The following is a 17,566-nucleotide window of genomic DNA, read 5'->3' on the forward strand; positions in this document are numbered from 1 at the left end:
GGTCGGGAGTCTTGGGACCCCCGTCCACATTTGCTACCTGCTTCTCGGAGCCATAAGAGGTCGTAAGATCACCGTACTAGCTTGCTAGTTGTAGCCAAGAGTTGTAAAAAACTTTAGGATCATCTGTTTGGAGTTCCTAATTTTTGCTATGAATTGTTCTACTGCTTACTGTTTTCTTCTTTTCTCTGCAAATTATTTAAATTTCCTGCAAATTATATTATGTTTTGTGAGTTAAACATGCAAAGTTAAACGTGCAACAGGGAAGATTACAACAGATACGTCATGTACACAGGTATATTTTATTTGTTGTTGTTTTATCATTACAATTTACTTATGCTCTAACACATTATGCAGATACTGAATACAATTTCATTTTCAAAACAAAAAGATTTTTCAAAATTAAATAATATTTTTCAAATTTAAACACGTTCTTTTGAATTTACGGGAGTCCCTCGGAGTAATATTTTTCAAAATTAAACACGTCCTTTTGAATTTACGGGAGTCCCTCGGAGGAATTAACCCACAATTGTTAACTAGATCTCCCCAGTTTAAATGAGTTTCACAACTCATTTAGACTAAGAAAATTCAAATGAAAATAGTAATACTGGAACGAGTGAACCGTGAGATTCTAACCGGTATCGCTCTAATCAACTTTAACTCCCCATAATGACAACAAAACATAAACCTTGAAACATACATGGTACAATCTTTTGGTCTCATTTTTCAAAAATTAAAACACACTACTTTTAAAATAAAAAATATATACTTATATTTAAATTAAATTTTAAAATTATTTTCAATATTTTCAAAACCAAAAAGTTGACCGACACTAATATATTGAGCTTCCATCATATTAGATTCAAGTACCAAGCTTGCTCTTGTTGCCTCTTCCCTTGGCATTTTTTTGTAAATAGTATAATTGTGGGATACAATTTGTATATTTGATCATCACCTTATTTTGTTATGAGTGTAACTATATGTCTTTATAACTTCGCTACATGAAATTTTGTTTACCAACATCTTTAATGGTAGCTTAGGAATCATTTGCTTTTGTCTTTTTGTGGGAGATATATTGGACCACCGAGGCATGTAAAAATCACTCGGAATTGAAATAAATTTCTAGTTTTCCTTCGTAGATGGTATGTGTGCTATTTAAATGTTTTTTCTTTGAGCATTTTGCAATCACCGATGATTACTTTCAGGGTGAGTTTCCTTGTGTTGGCGTGAGCTTTGATCTTATATTGGGTGATTTCTATTATTGTTTTGTGAATTCTGTACTCTATTATTGAAGTTCTATTTAGTGTAATACATCTCAAACTTTTTTTAAGTTTGAATTTTGATTGTTGCTAAAGTTTTATTTTTGTTTGCTATTTTTCCTTGTAAGATTTCAGATCATGTAAATTATTGTATTATCACTTGGAGATGCGATTGCTAATTTCACATTAAATTCTTCTTGTTTTAGCTAAAGTTAAAAAGGTGGTAATCTATGGAGTGTGATTTTTGTGTTTTTGTTTGTATCTCATTCTATGTTGTATTTGTAAACTATAGACCCTTAACCATTACACCTTAAACTTCTTACCTTTGTTGTCCCTAAATATCCTTAATGTTTCCATCCAAACTCTCTGTTAAATCACTCATACCTTATATTTTTGCTACAAAACTGCCTTTAATTTTACCGGTAACGATTTAAATAAAGCTTCTTTAAACACTTCAATGAAGGTTTCTTTGGTGAGATGATTAGTCTTAAGCATACGAACTTAATGATTTTTGCAAAAATCAGGGCCATATTGTGTTTTGCCAAAAATGACAATATAATTGCCTGCCTATTAATCAAACTAACATAATGATTTAACGGAAACATCATATTAGAGAAGTTCATATAATTCTCTTTCTTGATTCTCCGAGTCTTCTTTTGTCATCAGATATTCGTTCTCTCTTTTTTTCTTCCTTGATTTTGTAACTTACAGGGAGACTGAATTAAGGTAAATATAATGTTTTTTTTTTTAATTTTTGGGTGCAGACCATCTCAAGATAGTGCTAAGGAGACTGATTTTTCGGTGCAGACCATCTCAAGATAGTGCTAAGGAGACTGTGAATTACCAAACCATCTCACCAAATAACTTAGCTAAATTTGTTCTGTCTGAAGGTGGCTGGTCAAGTTTCATGGTAACCACCTCCCCTAAAAGATTTAGGCCTGTTTCTCCATCTGCTGTTTAGTTTACAATTTTTATGTTTTCATTATTTTGTAGTATGCATTTCAAAGGCGATCATTTATCTATTTCACGTTGCTTTTCTTTCTAGTGTCCTGGGGAGAACCATCATCAAAATTTTGATGTAGCTCTTGTTTTTGTTGGGAAAGAGGTAAGTAATTCAAATGTATAATATTTTTGTCGAAGTGTTGTAAGTTTGTTTCTTCTTGTGTACTTTGCATTTTTTTCAATATAAGTTTTTCTTTTGTAGCGTGGTGCTATTTATCCATCAATGCATCTATCTACTTATCTATTCTTCTACGTATATGCATGCACCCAACTCGTAATTTGAAAAATATTTGGTTAGTGTGTTTCTATATTTAAGTTAGCAAATAATCTTCAGCATTATTGAAAAACTCTAATAAAATCGTTGGTTATTGTAAAGATGTGCTAAGTGTGGTGGGTGATTATTAATGTCGGGCATTATCTGGTTAAAACTAAAAAAACTCAAATTGAATGAATCTTTCTTGGTTGGTTTGGTTTTCTTTTGTAAAAAATAATACAGTTATTGGTTGGAAATGTGGATTTATTGATTTTCGGTTGTTGTATTAGTTTTCATCTTATAAATGTGATAAAATCAAGACACGATTTTATTGGCTTTTCGACTCTGTTATAGATAATAAATGGAAGTTATACACAGGATTTATTCATGTTTTAAACAAATTAATAGTTATCACATATCATTTGTTCTTCAAAAAGAGAGATGCACATGAGTACTAAGTTTGGAACTGCCTTTCAATTCTTTTGTCCAAATTTCTAAGCAAAATAAGAGTTATGCCTAGTAAATTATACTTATAATATGAAGCCTTTGTAATTAATATTTTAGTGTCTTTTATTGTTTTTGATGTTGTAGAAGAGTTCGTGAAATTTTCCAAAATTCTAGAGCACATATGACTTTTCTAGCATTGATAATATCACAATTAATATTTGATATTTAATAGTTGCAATTTTCATTGTAATTAATGTTTTTATTCACAAATTTTATTTATTGTGTATGATTTGTTTCTCTTTCTTTTTTTTATTGGTTTTTAAGCTTTTTTCCTGCAATGATCTAGAAGCATTTGTCATATAAATTGCATGATTAATATAAGGATTGAGGTGTGCCGAGTTTTGGTTTATGTAAAACTAAACCACGTTGGCTAAACCAAAGTTCTGCTCAATTTAGTTTAGTTCTATTTAAACTTTGGCCGGTTCAAATTTCTAGATTTTTTAACAAAACCGCTTTCTTCAATTAATCCGTCAACTAATCCATCTGATTTAGTCTAGTATACACCCCTAGTAAGTACTAATTAAGTATCAAATAGTTGGTGTAATTTGCAAATTTTGCTTTTGAGTTCCATTTCCTTCTAACTCAAGGTGAATAAAAAATTTAAGAGTAGTACTTATCGTATAGCCTGCCTGTTTTTTTTGTCCTTAACGTGAATGCTAGGTGGAATTGTTGAAATTACTTATCGTATGTCCTTAACGTGAATGCTAGGTGGAATTGTTGAAAGGTACAAGTTTAGAGTGGTTTTTAGGGCTAAAGTTCAAAAAGAAAAAAGATGCCGAAGACAAGGTAGAACTCAACAGCGGGCCAAAAACTAGTTCAAAACAGAGTTTCTCGCTTGGAGACTTTGGTAGGAGCTTCTCCCTCTTAGGTGGGGAGAAGTAATGGAAATTTGTTTCTTGTTGCAGGTATTGGCAAAATGTTACGGCTCCAACTAGGCCGGTCGAACTAGGCCGGTCGAGGCCATCAAATCGGCCCGCAGCAGAAGGAAGCGGGCCGATTCCTATCACGCGAAGCATCCGGGCGGCACTTTGCCGCAGCAGGGGAAAACCAAGCGCAGGCGGGGTCCATGAGGGGCTTCATCACATACTCAATGAGGAGAAATTAAGAGAGTTAATCTAGGGTTTGTTTGATTCATTCATATTTTGTTGTGGCTGTTGTTTTCTTTTTTCTTGTGGTGCTAGCGACGTCTAGGGTGTGGTAGAGACGTTATACCTCTCGAATAGTAGATCAATCTTGCATCTTGCTTTTTTTTCCTTTGAATTTTGTAAGAGCAGCCCCTATTTGTGTTTCTTCCACCTTTTTATTACCGTTTCATTATGGTTTGTTCATTGAGTTTGGTGTCGAGGTGGATCAAATTGATATAAGAGCCCAGATATTGACAAGATGACAACAAAGAAAGTGGATGTGCTATAAGGAGAGGTAGGGCAAATCAGATCGAGAATTGAAGAAATGTTCGCCACCATGGAGGACGGATTTTTTTCCATTGAAAGTCAAATGGAGGATGGGTTCGAGAGCATAGGATAAATGCGGGTGATGATGAAAAAACTCATGGAGATACAATCCAAGGCCATGCCGACCGCTACAGTTGCAAATCCTAACCAAGAGGTGATCAGAAATCCTTACCCAGGTTAAAAGGGAAGAAGATCAAGTGAGAAGATAATGAAGAAGACATCATCTACCTACAAGAGCGTCCCTCTAGGACTCGAAAAGGAGGACGAGTGGAGATTTCCGATGGAGGGGGATGGGCCAAAAATTAGAGGGATGGTGTAAGGAGCATGAAAGAGCACGATGGAGGAAGGAAGGGAACCTCTTGAAGGGCCTAAAGCCCGACATACGAGTAGTCATCCGCCTCTTGAAACCGCGAGGGTTGAGGGAACTGATGGAACTCGCCTAGATGATAGAGAGGATAAGAAACAAGTGAAGAAGGACAGTAAAGGCGACAATGCTGGAGGATTCTATACGGGCACTTTGACAACCACGACACTGAGGACCCAGGCGGTGTCATTTCAGAAAGAGACGCGTCGAAGGAGAAGAATATAGGATCCCGTCTGGGGGGTAGTTTCAAGCGCCTCATAGATGTAGAAGTGCAAGATAAAAGAGCAAAATGATTGTGTTACCGCTGTGATGAGAAATACGTCATAGGACACCGTTGTTAGGAGCGCGCCTTTTATGTTCTTTTAGTTCAGGAGGAAGATACAAAAAGTGAGGAATCAGAAGAGGAAGCGGTGGAGGAGCATCTGCATTTAGATGTGTCAGAGGTGTCCTTCAATTTGGTGGTGAGATTTACCTTGAATTACACCATGAAGGTGAGGGGATGGATCGAGAAATTTGCAAGGGGTTGATTCTGACACTACATGACATATAGGTGATGAAAGACTTCTTTACGATTTGGACAGAACAAATTTGATTTTGGGGATGAAGTGACTGCGAACATTGGGAGATATGAAGGTGGATTGGAAGTCCTTAATGATGGGGTTCCAAGTGGACGGTAGAAATATGGAGGGTAGGAAGGTGTTGCTGAGAGGGTCTAGCTTATGCAAAACCATGGTGTCCCTCAAAACCATGGTCAAATTGATTCGCGGAGTAGTACCGTGTTACTTGGTGTTGCAGAACGTTGACGAGATTTGAGATTCAGAGTTGATAGAGTTTCCGAAAGGGGTCTAACAACTCCTACAGCAGTTTACGGATGTTTTCCAGCCGCTAATCGGGTTACCTCCTTCGAAGGAGCACAAACACACTATTATATTGAAGCGGGGTGTTTTCCCCATCAGTGTTAGACCATATAGGTACCTCAAATTCAGAATGATGAGACAGAGAAACTGATCTGAGAGATGCTTAAGGGTGGGATTATCAGGCCTAATGTGATCCCTTTTTCCAGTGCCGTCCTGTTGGTGAGAGAAAAGAAGATAGTTGGAGATTCTGCGTGGACTATCGGGCTTTGAACAAGGAAACGTTGTTGAACAATTTTCCTATTCCTGTGATTGATGAGTTATTGGATGAGCTTTATGAGGTAGTTATGTTCTCAAAAATTGATCTTAAGTTTGGGTACCACCAGATCATGATGAATCCAACAGATGGCACAAGGCATCATTAAGGGCACGTGAATGATATTATGAGTTCTTAGTGATGCCGTTTGCTCTCACCAACACCCTAATGACATTTCAATCCCTCATTTATACGGTTTCCAACCATATCTTTGGAAATTTGTCTTGATTTTCTTTAATGATATTCTGATCTACAGTTGTGCAGAGAGAGCATGTGGGACATCTAAGGACAGTCCTAAATACGTTGAGGGAGCACCAATTGTGTGCTAACTTGAAGAAATGTTCCTTTGCACAGTTATAGATGGAGTACATAGGACTTGTGGTGACTAGAATGAGGGTAGCACTGGATCAGTCCAAGATCGAGACTATGGTTGATTGGCCCGTACTAAAGAATTTGAAGGAAATGAGAGGATTGTTGGGACGCACAAGTTAGTACCGAAAGTTCATGAGAGAATATGACACGATAGCATGACTATTGACGGAGCAGTTGAAGAAATACAATTTCAAATAGGGGAAAACAACAACACAGACATTTAAACATCTGAAAAGGACCATGACTAGCGTAGCAGTATTAGCACTTCTAGAGTTTAGTAAACCATTTGTGGTGGAAACAGACAATTTCAAATAGGGGGAAGCAATAACACATACATTTAAACATCTGAGGAAGGTCATGAATAACGTAGTAGTATTAGCACTTTTAGATTTTAGTAAACCATTTGTGGTGGAAACAGATGCGTCAGGGTATGGATTGGGAGTTGTGCTCATGCGAGATTAGTGGTCGATTGCCTACTTCAGTTAGGTTCTTATGGCAAGAGCGAGACTCAAGTCAGTATATGAATGAGAAATAATAGCAGCTCTGGGACGATATTTTTCGGTCAGAACCGATCAGAGGAGTATTGTTACGCCTGGGATGGATTGGTCCATCCAAGATCTGTCGAAGGCCATCAAACTAGCTCACAGCGAAAGTAAGCGGGCCGATTCCTTTCACGCAAAGTAGCCAAGGCCGATTCCTTTCACGTGGAACAACCGAATGGCAATTTGCTGCAGCGGAGGAAAGCTGGACGCAGGTGGGGTCCACGAGGGGATTAATCACATACTCAATGAGGAGAAATTAAGAGAGTTTGGAGGAAAAGTTCGAAAGTAAAGTTTTTGAAATGCTGTAAGAGGATTCTACTAAGGGGAGTAACCTAGGGTTTGTTTTATTCTTCATGCATATTTTGTTGTGGTTGTTGTGGTTGCTGTTTTCTTTGTTCTAATGGTGTTCATAGTGATGTCTAGGGCGTGGGAGAAACGATCTACCTCTCAAATAGTAGATCAACCTTGTATTTTGCTTGTTTTCTTTTGATTTTTGTATGAGAAGCCCCTGTTTGTGTTTCTTCCACCTTTTTATTATCGTTTTGTTGTGGTTTGTTGCTGATTTTGGTGCCGAGGCATATCACACAACCAACACAACTTATCGGGGCCCAAATAATGTAAAAGTTCCTTAGCCAAAATCCATTGGCAGATGGAAGAATGTACGATCTGTGAATATGTATTGTGGGGATCAGAGCATTTTTTTTTTTTTGGGTTACTTATGTTGCCAATGGGGATAGGGTGATCATTAGAAGCATGCACTTTGTCGGTGATGCAACACATTGGTAGCGAATCATATTTTTGATGTTACTATAGAGGGACCCATTATTGCATGAGAGGTGCTGTAAGAAGAAATTTGAAAGAAATTCCTTTCAAATAATTTGTCTTTTATCTTATTGTTATGCCTTTTCTCATCTTATACATACTGAGATAATACAAAACTACATTGAGGAGTTGAGATCCTCAATTTTGGAGATCTAAAACATGATGGATGAGGACATGCCTTCTAAGTTCTTTTTGGGATTATAATTCCGGTCAGGAAGATTTGCTACACTTCTAATTTTGTTTGTATGGACTCAGGCATCCTTTACTAGTCCAAAACATGAGAAACATGTTTTTGTAATTTTCTTTTAATGAAAGGTTGAGAGTATTTATTATAATTTCTTGTAAAAACTGGTTGTTTTCTTTGTCCTTAGAGTGCATGCTTGTAAGGTTGGTTTTCACTAAAAGAAGAGAAAAGGTTAACCTGACTGACACTTAGCAACATTCCTTATTGGCTTGAACATTTAAAGCAGCTGATATATATAAATGTAAAGGAAGAGTAGAAGTGAGCTATACGATTGTTTGTCTCTCATCTATATTGCTAAGCTACTAATTGAACATTTTTTTTGTTTTACTGTGACACTGTCAACTTTTTTATAGATTATTTTTTTTGCATTTATATTACTTATTTAAAATATTTATGTATTTTTATAAACAATATCAGTTTATTTCAGCGCTGTATTTTATAGCAATTAAACTTGAAACAAAAATAGAGGAAAAAGCTTATTAAATTAAGACTCTACTGACAAGTGCCTCTTTGAAATAGTGGATGGTATCAAGAATTCACTTGTTTAGCTATCAAAAGTTCACCCATTATTTTTCTGTTTTGCTGAGTTATTTAAGTTCATATCATGAAAGTGTTAGCCCTGTTTAGCCTGAAGGAGTTGCATAATTTTTATATTTGGCTTTTACAAACATATCACCCAATTTCTATGTATTTACATATCTAACACTTGTACTTTGCTTTTTTACATTAATACCACCCAAATCTTTCATATCACATCAAGAACACCACCCTTTTTACTTTTCAAATTTTAAAAACACCTTTCTCATGCATAGGTAAGGTGGTATGTATGTAAAAATTGAAGTTTTGGTGTTAGATATGTAAGTTCATAGGAGCTGAATGGCATGAATGTAAATCTTCCTTTTTATATTGTAGTTACAATCATCAGACATCTCTAGAAGCAAACATGAGGATCCTACTCTGATCGGCCTTTTAAAGGTAATAATTATACTTCAGACCTTTACCTTTGTCCCTTGTGCTTTCTGGATAAAGTTGAAATTTTTTATTAATTTTTTTTTTTCTTGATCAGCAATCATTCAAGAGCTCAAACGTTTCTATGGCGTTTCCATATATAGCCGTATCAAATGAAAAGGATACAATTGAAAATTCTTTAATCTCAGGATTCATTGACAGTTGTGGGCATGATTTCGGAGTGAAAAATATTGCTTATATGGAATCCTGTTCTCTCAAAGGTCAAAACTTTAAAAAACTAGAAGGGCTGCGTTCGCTTCAGGTGAAATTGTATCATCTGTGGTCTTAATTTCTTTAAACTCAGTGTAATGATAAGTTTTAGCGACGGAAAGAAAAATAAAATTTTCATTCATTTGTAAAATTGCAGGATTTCATAAGTGGAAAGATGGAATCTGGGGTGACCGAGTTGACTGATCTGATTGTTTTCTGTGGAGAAAGCTCTGAAGAATCAATCCATACTGAATCAGAAGGTGCTGTATACTGTCAAAATCGCTACTATTCTTCCAATAACTTCCTATGATTGTTTTTAGCAAGATTTACATGCATACCATTCAGTTCTTCTGTATTACCTATCTAACATCTAAACTTCAATTTTTACATATATGCTACATTATGTAACACTTAAACTCATCTGTTTAGATTTATACCACCCGATTCTTTATTATCACATGAAACATAAGAATTGGGTACAAGTATGTAGATGCTCATTGTTTTTAACTTGAGAATTTTTTTTATTCTACAGGACAGGTTTTATCTGAAATCGTTGATTTGTTGGAGAAGTCTGGTTCGACATACACAATCCTTTATGCTTCTGATCCATATAGGTCATATCCATACCCGTCACTCTCGACAATGAGGTTTCTTTCCGAGTCCAATTCTTCCTCCAATTCTACGCGTTGTGATGGGGTCTGCCAACTAAAATCGTCTCTTTTGGAGGGCTTATTTGTTGTAAGTTACTTTTTTTTTTGTATGATGATGCTTAAAGGTTTTGATTTTTTTTTAGAATAACAAAAAATAAATATATTAATTTTTATATATGTAAAAATTGTATATTATTCAAGTAGTTGCTCCTTTCATGCTTATTTTGAAATGTGGTTATGATTTAGTAGCAACATGTCAAATGCTTGAATAGCTTGTTATCACATATGGGAGCAGCTTTTTCATTGTTTTGATTTCTCAAGTATCGCCATATTATTTTCAGCTTTAATGTTGTGGGGCATTTACATACATACAACCCAATTCTTATGGATTTATATATCCAACACCTGAACTTCACTTTTTTTACATTTATAACACTCAAATCATTGATATCTCATCAAAATTACCACCATTTAATTTTTTAATAAGGGAAATACACATTTTCATGCATAGGTAAGGCAGTATGTATGTAAAAATTGAAGTTTAGTTGTCAGATATATAAATACATAAGAATTGAGTGGTATTTGTATGCAATCTTCCGAATGTTTTTGGTTGCTTCAAAGAAAGTTATATGATGACTAGTTTTTAACAATCTTTTTTATTGAAAGCGTGGTAGGTATAAAAAAGGTACTTTTGTTTCTTAATCACCGTTTCCCCATTTAAATCATTATCAATTATTATTTTGGGCATTTACATGCATATCACCCAATTCCTATGCATTTGCATATCTAACACCTAAACTTTGCATTTTATATTCCTACCACCCAAATCTTTCATATCATTTAAAAAATACCAGTATTTTAACTTTTAAAAAGTGAAATGTATCTTTTTCATGTAAGGTAAGGTGGAGTATATGTAAAAATTGAAGTTTAGTTATTAGATATGTAAATACATATGAGTGAAGTGGTATGTAAATCTTATTCTTTTTCATGTGAAATTATAGTATTACAATACGCAGGTTGGTTTCTATTTTATACGAGCTACATGGCCTCCTAAAAGAGAAATAAACTAAGGGCATTTCCATACATGCCACACAATTCTTATGTATTTTAAATATATAACACCTAAATATTCATATTTACATGCATACCATATCATTCAAATATTTAACATCACATCACTATATTTTTGAAAGTGAAATGCACTTTTTCCATGCACAGGTTAAAGCACCAAGGTGCTATAGGTATATAAATACCAAAATTTGGCTGTTATTTATGTAAATAAATAAGAATTGTGTGTTATGTATGTAAATTTACTTTTTTATATTCTGAAATTTGTGCATGATTTTGTGATTTCAGGGGATTGTGCTGCTTATAATATTGATATCAGGGCTTTGTTGCATGACCGGAATTGATACCCCAACAAGATTTGAGGCTGCTCCAGAATCTTAAGTTTTTGTGCTTCTTAAGGCTGTGTTATTATCACCCACAGATATATTAGAAACGAATGTTGGATTTCTTTTTTTCCTTTTTTTTCTAATGTTTTTGATGTGCAAATTGCTATTATATTTCTGTTGTATGTTATATGCAGGCAGGCTTCCAGCAACTTATATTTTGACATGTATTACCCCCACAATACTGTGTTATTGACATATCCAACCCTTTAAGTTTACATATCTATGTTATTTTAGAAGGTAATATAATGTCTGTGTCATTTTTTGTGTGATAAGAATGATATTGTTGTTAGATGTGTAAATACATAAGATGATGACAATGTTGGCTAATGATTCTGTAATTATGAAGTTTGTTGTTTACAGCCCAGTTTTTTACTTTTTTTTCCATATATTTTATGTCATGGTATTAAAATTGCCGCAGTTTTTTTTTTTTATTTTTTTTATTTTTTTTATTTGAATCAAATGAAAATAAAATACTTTCTAACTTCAATTTGATTTTCCCGAGTCTTTGCTTTATTACTCTCTCTCATAATGTCATTAAGAATAACACGTAAGTGATGGTAAAATAATAATTTAGATCAATATAAAGTTTATGTGAAATGATTGGTAAGAAAAATAAATCAATGTTTTTTAAATATTGTTATTATACCATCATTATCATTTTTATTATGGGGATTATACATACATATATATGCCACCCAAATGTTGTTAAATTTCATATTAAACACATTAAATATTAACATTCATGAACATAAAATCTTTCCCAACTATCTTATCTAACACCATTGTTTTCTTCTGTCGACCGTCGTTACTCTTTCCCTGCAATTTTCATTCCGTCATTGCCTTACAAGTTCGTCGGAATGTTGTCGAAGAAAGATGGGAGCAAAAACAAGTTTTATAGCGAAGCGGATGAAAGATGAGAAAGATGAGAGTTTCAGAGATCATTTTATACAATCATTACCTTGTGAGCTCGCCGGAATGTCTCCAGAAAGTAGATGAAAGATGATGATGAGGACGATAGATGCAATAATTGAGAAGAATCAGGTGCTATGCAAACAATACTAAAATTTTGAGTGTTTTGTATTAAATTTCACAAGAACTAGGCTGTCATGCAAGTGTTTTGTATTAAATTTCACAAGAACTAGGCTGTACCTATGTAAATCTACCTTTTTTATTGAATAAGCACTGATTCTTCCTCATGCCTGCATGAGTTTCAGAACCAATCAATTTGAAAGCTATTAAGAAAACATTTTAATTTATTAGAAGAAAAATTTATATGTTTACAATGGTAAGGCTAAAGGGATGGTTATACACATATCACTCCAAATTTATATATTTACAAAACTAGCATTCAAGTAATGTTTTTGAACTAACAAACTCGAACAGGTTACCCGTGACACAATAATAACACCCAATTGAATAATCAATGTAAGATGACACAATTTGCAAATATAATTCAATCTCAGCTTGTTTTGACAGAAGGGCTGCGGCCGAATTGGATAATAATTGGTTTTCCTTTGAACAAATATCCATTCACTAAATTCTGCAAGGATGTAAAACCAAAAATAAAATAAAATTGTTGAAAGTGTTAGATATGTAAATACATAGGAATTAAGTGGTATGTATGTAAATCTTCCTAAATATGAACAGTTTGCAACTCACTTTGTTCTTATACAGTATGAACCATTTATGTCAAGTACCGTGGCATTTACATATATATCATCTATATTCTATGTATTTCCATATATTTCGCTTTCACATTTTTAACACTCAAATCTTTCACACCACATAAAAATACCACTATCTTAAGTTTTAAAAAGTGAAATAAACTTTTTCATGCATAGTATAAATATGTAAAAATTAAAAATTAGATGTTAGATATGGATGTAAATACATAAGAATTGAATGGTATGCATGCAAATCTACAATCTTCCTTAATAAAAAAATGCATAAAATTTAGATAAAAGAAATAGAAATGCTTATTATGAGTTCATTCAACATGAAAACATGCATACCAAGGCTCGATGGGCGAGATCTATGGTTGGAAATGTCACAAAAGCTTGACCCCTCATTCGACCCTCCTGAAAAATGAAAGCCAGTAATTTGAAATGACAAAAGTGGAACAGGTTCATTGTGACTTGTTATTATAACTATTTTCATTACAAATCACTTAAATTCTTGGGATAATTACATACAGAGCATAAGAAATACTGTTATTTACGAATCAAGCACCCAAGTGATTTTTTGAACTACCAAACCAATACATTTACGTGTTGCCACGATCAAACCGTTGTGAATTTGATAAAAATGAAAAATATGGCTTGGGGTTTTATCATGACCTTTCATAGTTGAGTGAGAGTTTGAAAAATGGATAGGTGCTTGATTTGTAAATAGCAACGTTTTGGGTACCCTGTATGTAATTTGCGGCATAATTTTAAAACAACAGATAATTTGTCTTAATTTCTCATATGATCATCATCAACTCTTTTATGGGAGACTGTGTGCACGTTTGACAATGTTATCACATATGTTTCTCTTCAGCTTCCAAATCCTCGCATATTAATTGGGTGTATAGTTTGAAATATTTTTGGCAAATCTAAACAATAGTTTATTAACATTATATTATCTTCAAAGTACACAATTTCACCTCTAATAGAATCATTTCTCAGTCTATTATTCTAATTCTATCACATTATTATCTTATATTTATGTTTGTGCCCCTCAACATTGTTCTTAGAGAGACTTTTTGTTGTATGAGATTTGGATTCATGTTGCATAACATAATATTTATGTTCATCTTATAGCCAAATAAATTTTGATATCATAAATGTTAATTCGCAAAAGAATAAATAAAAATTTATGATACTAGCAATTTTAAAATGAACACCTACAAACACAAATTTACAGCACTTATGACAAAAATAAATTCATAAAGGCAACGTAATAGGAACAAACTCGTCGATAACAAAATTAGAACCCATCCCAAAAGGTACCTCTTCTATTAGGAATTCATATAGACTGTGTAACTCAAAAGCTTCCAATGAGATAAATTACTTCTAATGCTGTTAAAAGAGCGATTAAAATTATTTAAATCCTTAGGGTGGGGTGAGAGACTCCTCAAGTACAAAAATTTTTCTGTGCGGACTCCTGACGTAGCTCTACGTGCAGCGCAGGGTATTCATGAGTTATTTTCAGGTTATTTCTGAGTTATTTTCAATAATCCCGAAATAACCCAAAAATAATCTGCGGTCTTTATTTTTGGGTTATTTCTAGATTATTTCGGTATTGAAAATAACCCAGAAATAATCTGAAAATAACTCAGGAATAACTTGCGCCGCACGTAAAGGCACGTCAGGTGTCCGAACAGAAAATGTGCACCCTCAAGTATGGTGCCCCCACCTTACTAGAACTAGGGAGTTCTGAATAATAGGGCCCTCAATCGGGCATGACCCACTATTTATAACACTCTTCGTAGCCTTATATAAATGGAAATATAAATTAAAATCTAAACTTCAAAACATGTGAATGAGACATGATGAACTTAAACCACCCAAATATAATAAATTAAACTAAAATCAAATCAAAATATCAATATAAAGACTAGATTGACTATTTCATAGACCCCACATATAGATTGCTTGCTAATCGATCAACCTAGTTTAAATCAGGTCAATGACAATTCTATGTGCTATATCGTGATTGTTTGGAATGAATGAGCTTGTGTTTATGCTCTTTGCCATTGTGGATGAACACAAATGGCAATCGAAGTACTAAAAGAGGCAATTGAGCACAGATGTTGGTCGATTGTTTGGCAATTGTTGTACACAAATGGCAATTGAGCACAAATGTATTTCATAGAAATAGGTTAGGGCCCGCAGTTGTGGGGTATGCAAGGATTGGCCACTGCGCAGCGATGCCTGTACCCAAAAGGTACCTCTTCTATTTGGTTTGACTGGGACAAATTACGTATAGATCACCCTAAACATTGATATTTACTAATTAAGCACCCAAGTTTAAGCACCCGAAACATAAAGGCAGTTGTTAAATATATACTAGGAATTAGATTTGTGGGCCGAGCAACATAATTTGGTGGCATAGCAGTCAAAACATTACTCTTTACAAAAACTAGCATCATCTTTTATCCATTTCAAATTCTCACAAATTTCAAAATTCACAACAGAATACCAACCCATATTTTTCATTTTTATCAAGTTCCCAATGGTTTGTGGCATGTTAAATGCATAGGCTCAATAGTTTTGTAAATATCAATGTTTTGAGGGCTATGTATGTAATTATCCCATTCTTTTTTCCTTATTGGCATGCTATGGCATTTGAGTGCTGACTTCTCTGCTTTGTATTAAAGATATTCATAGTATTATCTCCTGTTAAATTAATAGCAAATTGAAATAAACTGGCTAAGATCAATGTAAAATCAGACCTGCATAAGCTTGATGTTTAGATTAGACTTGGCATTCTCAACACTTTCAAAAAGTGAACCTGCAAGCAAAATTTCAAATATTATGAAAAAAAATAAATGCACGTATGCTCAACAAAATGTGCTGAAATGATAATAGTTTGTGAAAAAAGTGTCAAAATAGTCATTTGTCTGTTGGTAGGGTCCATTTTAGTCTGAGTGTATAAAAATTGCAAATTTAGTTCTCGGGCTATTTTAAAGAGGGATAAAATTGTTCATTCATAAAGGTTATTTTAGCTGATATTAAGAGAATCTACGGATTAATTTGACACTTTTATAGACTTTGTGTTCAATAAAGTGCTCTTCTAAGAAATAAAATCATACCAAATATGAAATAGAAATCATCCACCACCACATCTTTCGCCAAGTTCTTGATGTAAAGAACAGTCGCAGGATTCCCAGTGGCATAGTTCTACATAATTTAGAACAAAGATAATGATACCAGTTATTTAAATTTATAGCCAGTGGAAGGCATCCACATGTAGAAAAGTTAGCCTAAATAAAAATATGTTGGCAGAAATTTTCATTGATTTTCTATGTAGCTTCAAGAAATTTAAAAAACTTTGCATGCCTTGAACATAGGAAGAGATAGTATTTCCTCCGGGGGCATCTTCCCTCTGCTTATTTCCTCGGGTGTTAAGTAAAACTTTCCTGAATTGGTGGGCACTGCAGGATCACTGATCTTACCATCATCTTCATCCATATCCTTATTTATTGGCTTGGTATTGAACTTAATCTGCAGAAAAATAAAGAATAAATAAGAAAATTTACAAGAAAATGCTTAAAAATGAGAAAATTACAGAATAGCCCTTTGACTCTTTGCAGGGGGATCATTCAAGTTCCATAGTACAAAAGTGACTGATTTGAAACCTTCGTAAACTTTGGAACTAAACCACCCTAATGTAAATAGTCTAAGGGGCTATTTTGGCACTTCAAACCTTTAAAAATGTGTAGAAGTAAGGTATTGTATTGATTATAGTGAGAACCTGTAGCACTGGATTTTTCTTCTTTATAACTGGAACCTCTTTGGGAACCAATGCAGCAAGTTTGAGTCCAACGGTTTCATGTTCTACATCTTTATCAACTGCAGGACCAACAATGGCCTCTCTTTTAGCTCGTTTACGAGCACGAAGATTGCCGGTGTCCTCCTAACAAAAACATAGAAAAATATCATGTAAGAAATAAGGGGCATTTACATAAATACCAACCAATTCTTATATTTTTACACATCAAACACCTAACTTTTGCCTTTTACATTTATACCACTAAAATCTTTCATATCACATAAAAAATACCACCAATTTTAACTTTTAAAAAGTAAAATACACATTTTCATGCATACGTAAAGTGGCACGCATGTAACTATTGAAGTTTAGGTGTTAGATATTCAAATACATATTTGTCGGAATGTCATCAAAGAAGAAAGATGGGAGCAAAAACAGGGTTTATAGCGAAGCGGATGAAAGATGAGGAAGATGGGAGTTTCAGAGATCATTTTATACAATCATTACCTTGTGAGCTCGCCGGAATGTCTCCAGAAAGTAGATGAAAGATGATGATGAGGACGATAGATGCAATAATTGAGAAGAATCAGGTGCTATGCAAACAATACTAAAATTTTGAGTGTTTTGTATTAAATTTCACAAGAACTAGGCTGTACCTATGTAAATCTACCTTTTTTATTGAATAAGCACTGATTCTTCCTCATGCCTGCATGAGTTTCAGAACCAATCAATTTGAAAGCTATTAAGAAAACATTTTAATTTATTAGAAGAAAAATTTATATGTTT

At 34.0% G+C, this 17,566-nt stretch overlaps 2 protein-coding genes across 3 annotated transcripts in view; one reads left to right on the forward strand and one right to left on the reverse strand.

Annotated features, from left to right (window-relative positions):
* The window catches only part of LOC110026092, a 19,833-nt gene extending 8,307 nt beyond the window's left edge, over positions 1-11,526 (forward strand). For both annotated transcript variants that reach the window (XM_020726887.1, XM_020726896.1), the window contains exons 3-9: positions 2,064-2,166; positions 2,302-2,361; positions 8,896-8,958; positions 9,050-9,253; positions 9,359-9,461; positions 9,734-9,939; positions 11,208-11,526. In XM_020726887.1, the coding sequence (XP_020582546.1) occupies positions 2,064-2,166; positions 2,302-2,361; positions 8,896-8,958; positions 9,050-9,253; positions 9,359-9,461; positions 9,734-9,939; positions 11,208-11,300 (832 nt within the window). In that variant the 3' untranslated portion in view covers positions 11,301-11,526. The remainder of the gene's footprint in view (positions 1-2,063; positions 2,167-2,301; positions 2,362-8,895; positions 8,959-9,049; positions 9,254-9,358; positions 9,462-9,733; positions 9,940-11,207) is intronic.
* Positions 11,527-12,591: 1,065 nt separating this feature from the next.
* On the reverse strand, positions 12,592-17,484 carry LOC110028943 (U11/U12 small nuclear ribonucleoprotein 65 kDa protein-like). Its single transcript, XM_020731054.1, has 8 exons — positions 17,451-17,484; positions 17,288-17,373; positions 16,763-16,924; positions 16,348-16,512; positions 16,101-16,188; positions 15,741-15,799; positions 13,318-13,383; positions 12,592-12,845 (listed from the first exon to the last, which is right to left on the reverse strand). Exons 1-8 carry the CDS (start codon positions 17,482-17,484, stop codon positions 12,765-12,767), a joined length of 741 nt encoding a protein of 246 aa, XP_020586713.1. The 3' UTR covers positions 12,592-12,764.
* Between the last annotated feature and the right edge of the window lie 82 nt (positions 17,485-17,566).

Source organism: Phalaenopsis equestris, unplaced genomic scaffold (genome assembly GCF_001263595.1).
Source record: "Phalaenopsis equestris unplaced genomic scaffold, ASM126359v1 Scaffold000002, whole genome shotgun sequence".
NCBI lineage: Eukaryota > Viridiplantae > Streptophyta > Magnoliopsida > Asparagales > Orchidaceae > Phalaenopsis > Phalaenopsis equestris.

Bases quoted from the DNA above. Each gene is read 5' to 3' on its own strand.
- LOC110028943 (XM_020731054.1), bottom strand. From the start codon at position 17,484: ATGAGGAAGAATCAGTGCTTATTCAATAAAAAAG. The intron at 17,374-17,450 runs GTAGATTTACAT...TTGTTTGCATAG, and splicing joins GTGCTTATTCAATAAAAAAG to CACCTGATTCTTCTCAATTA. The intron at 12,846-13,317 runs GTATGCATGTTT...ACATCCTTGCAG, and splicing joins ATCTCGCCCATCGAGCCTTG to AATTTAGTGAATGGATATTT.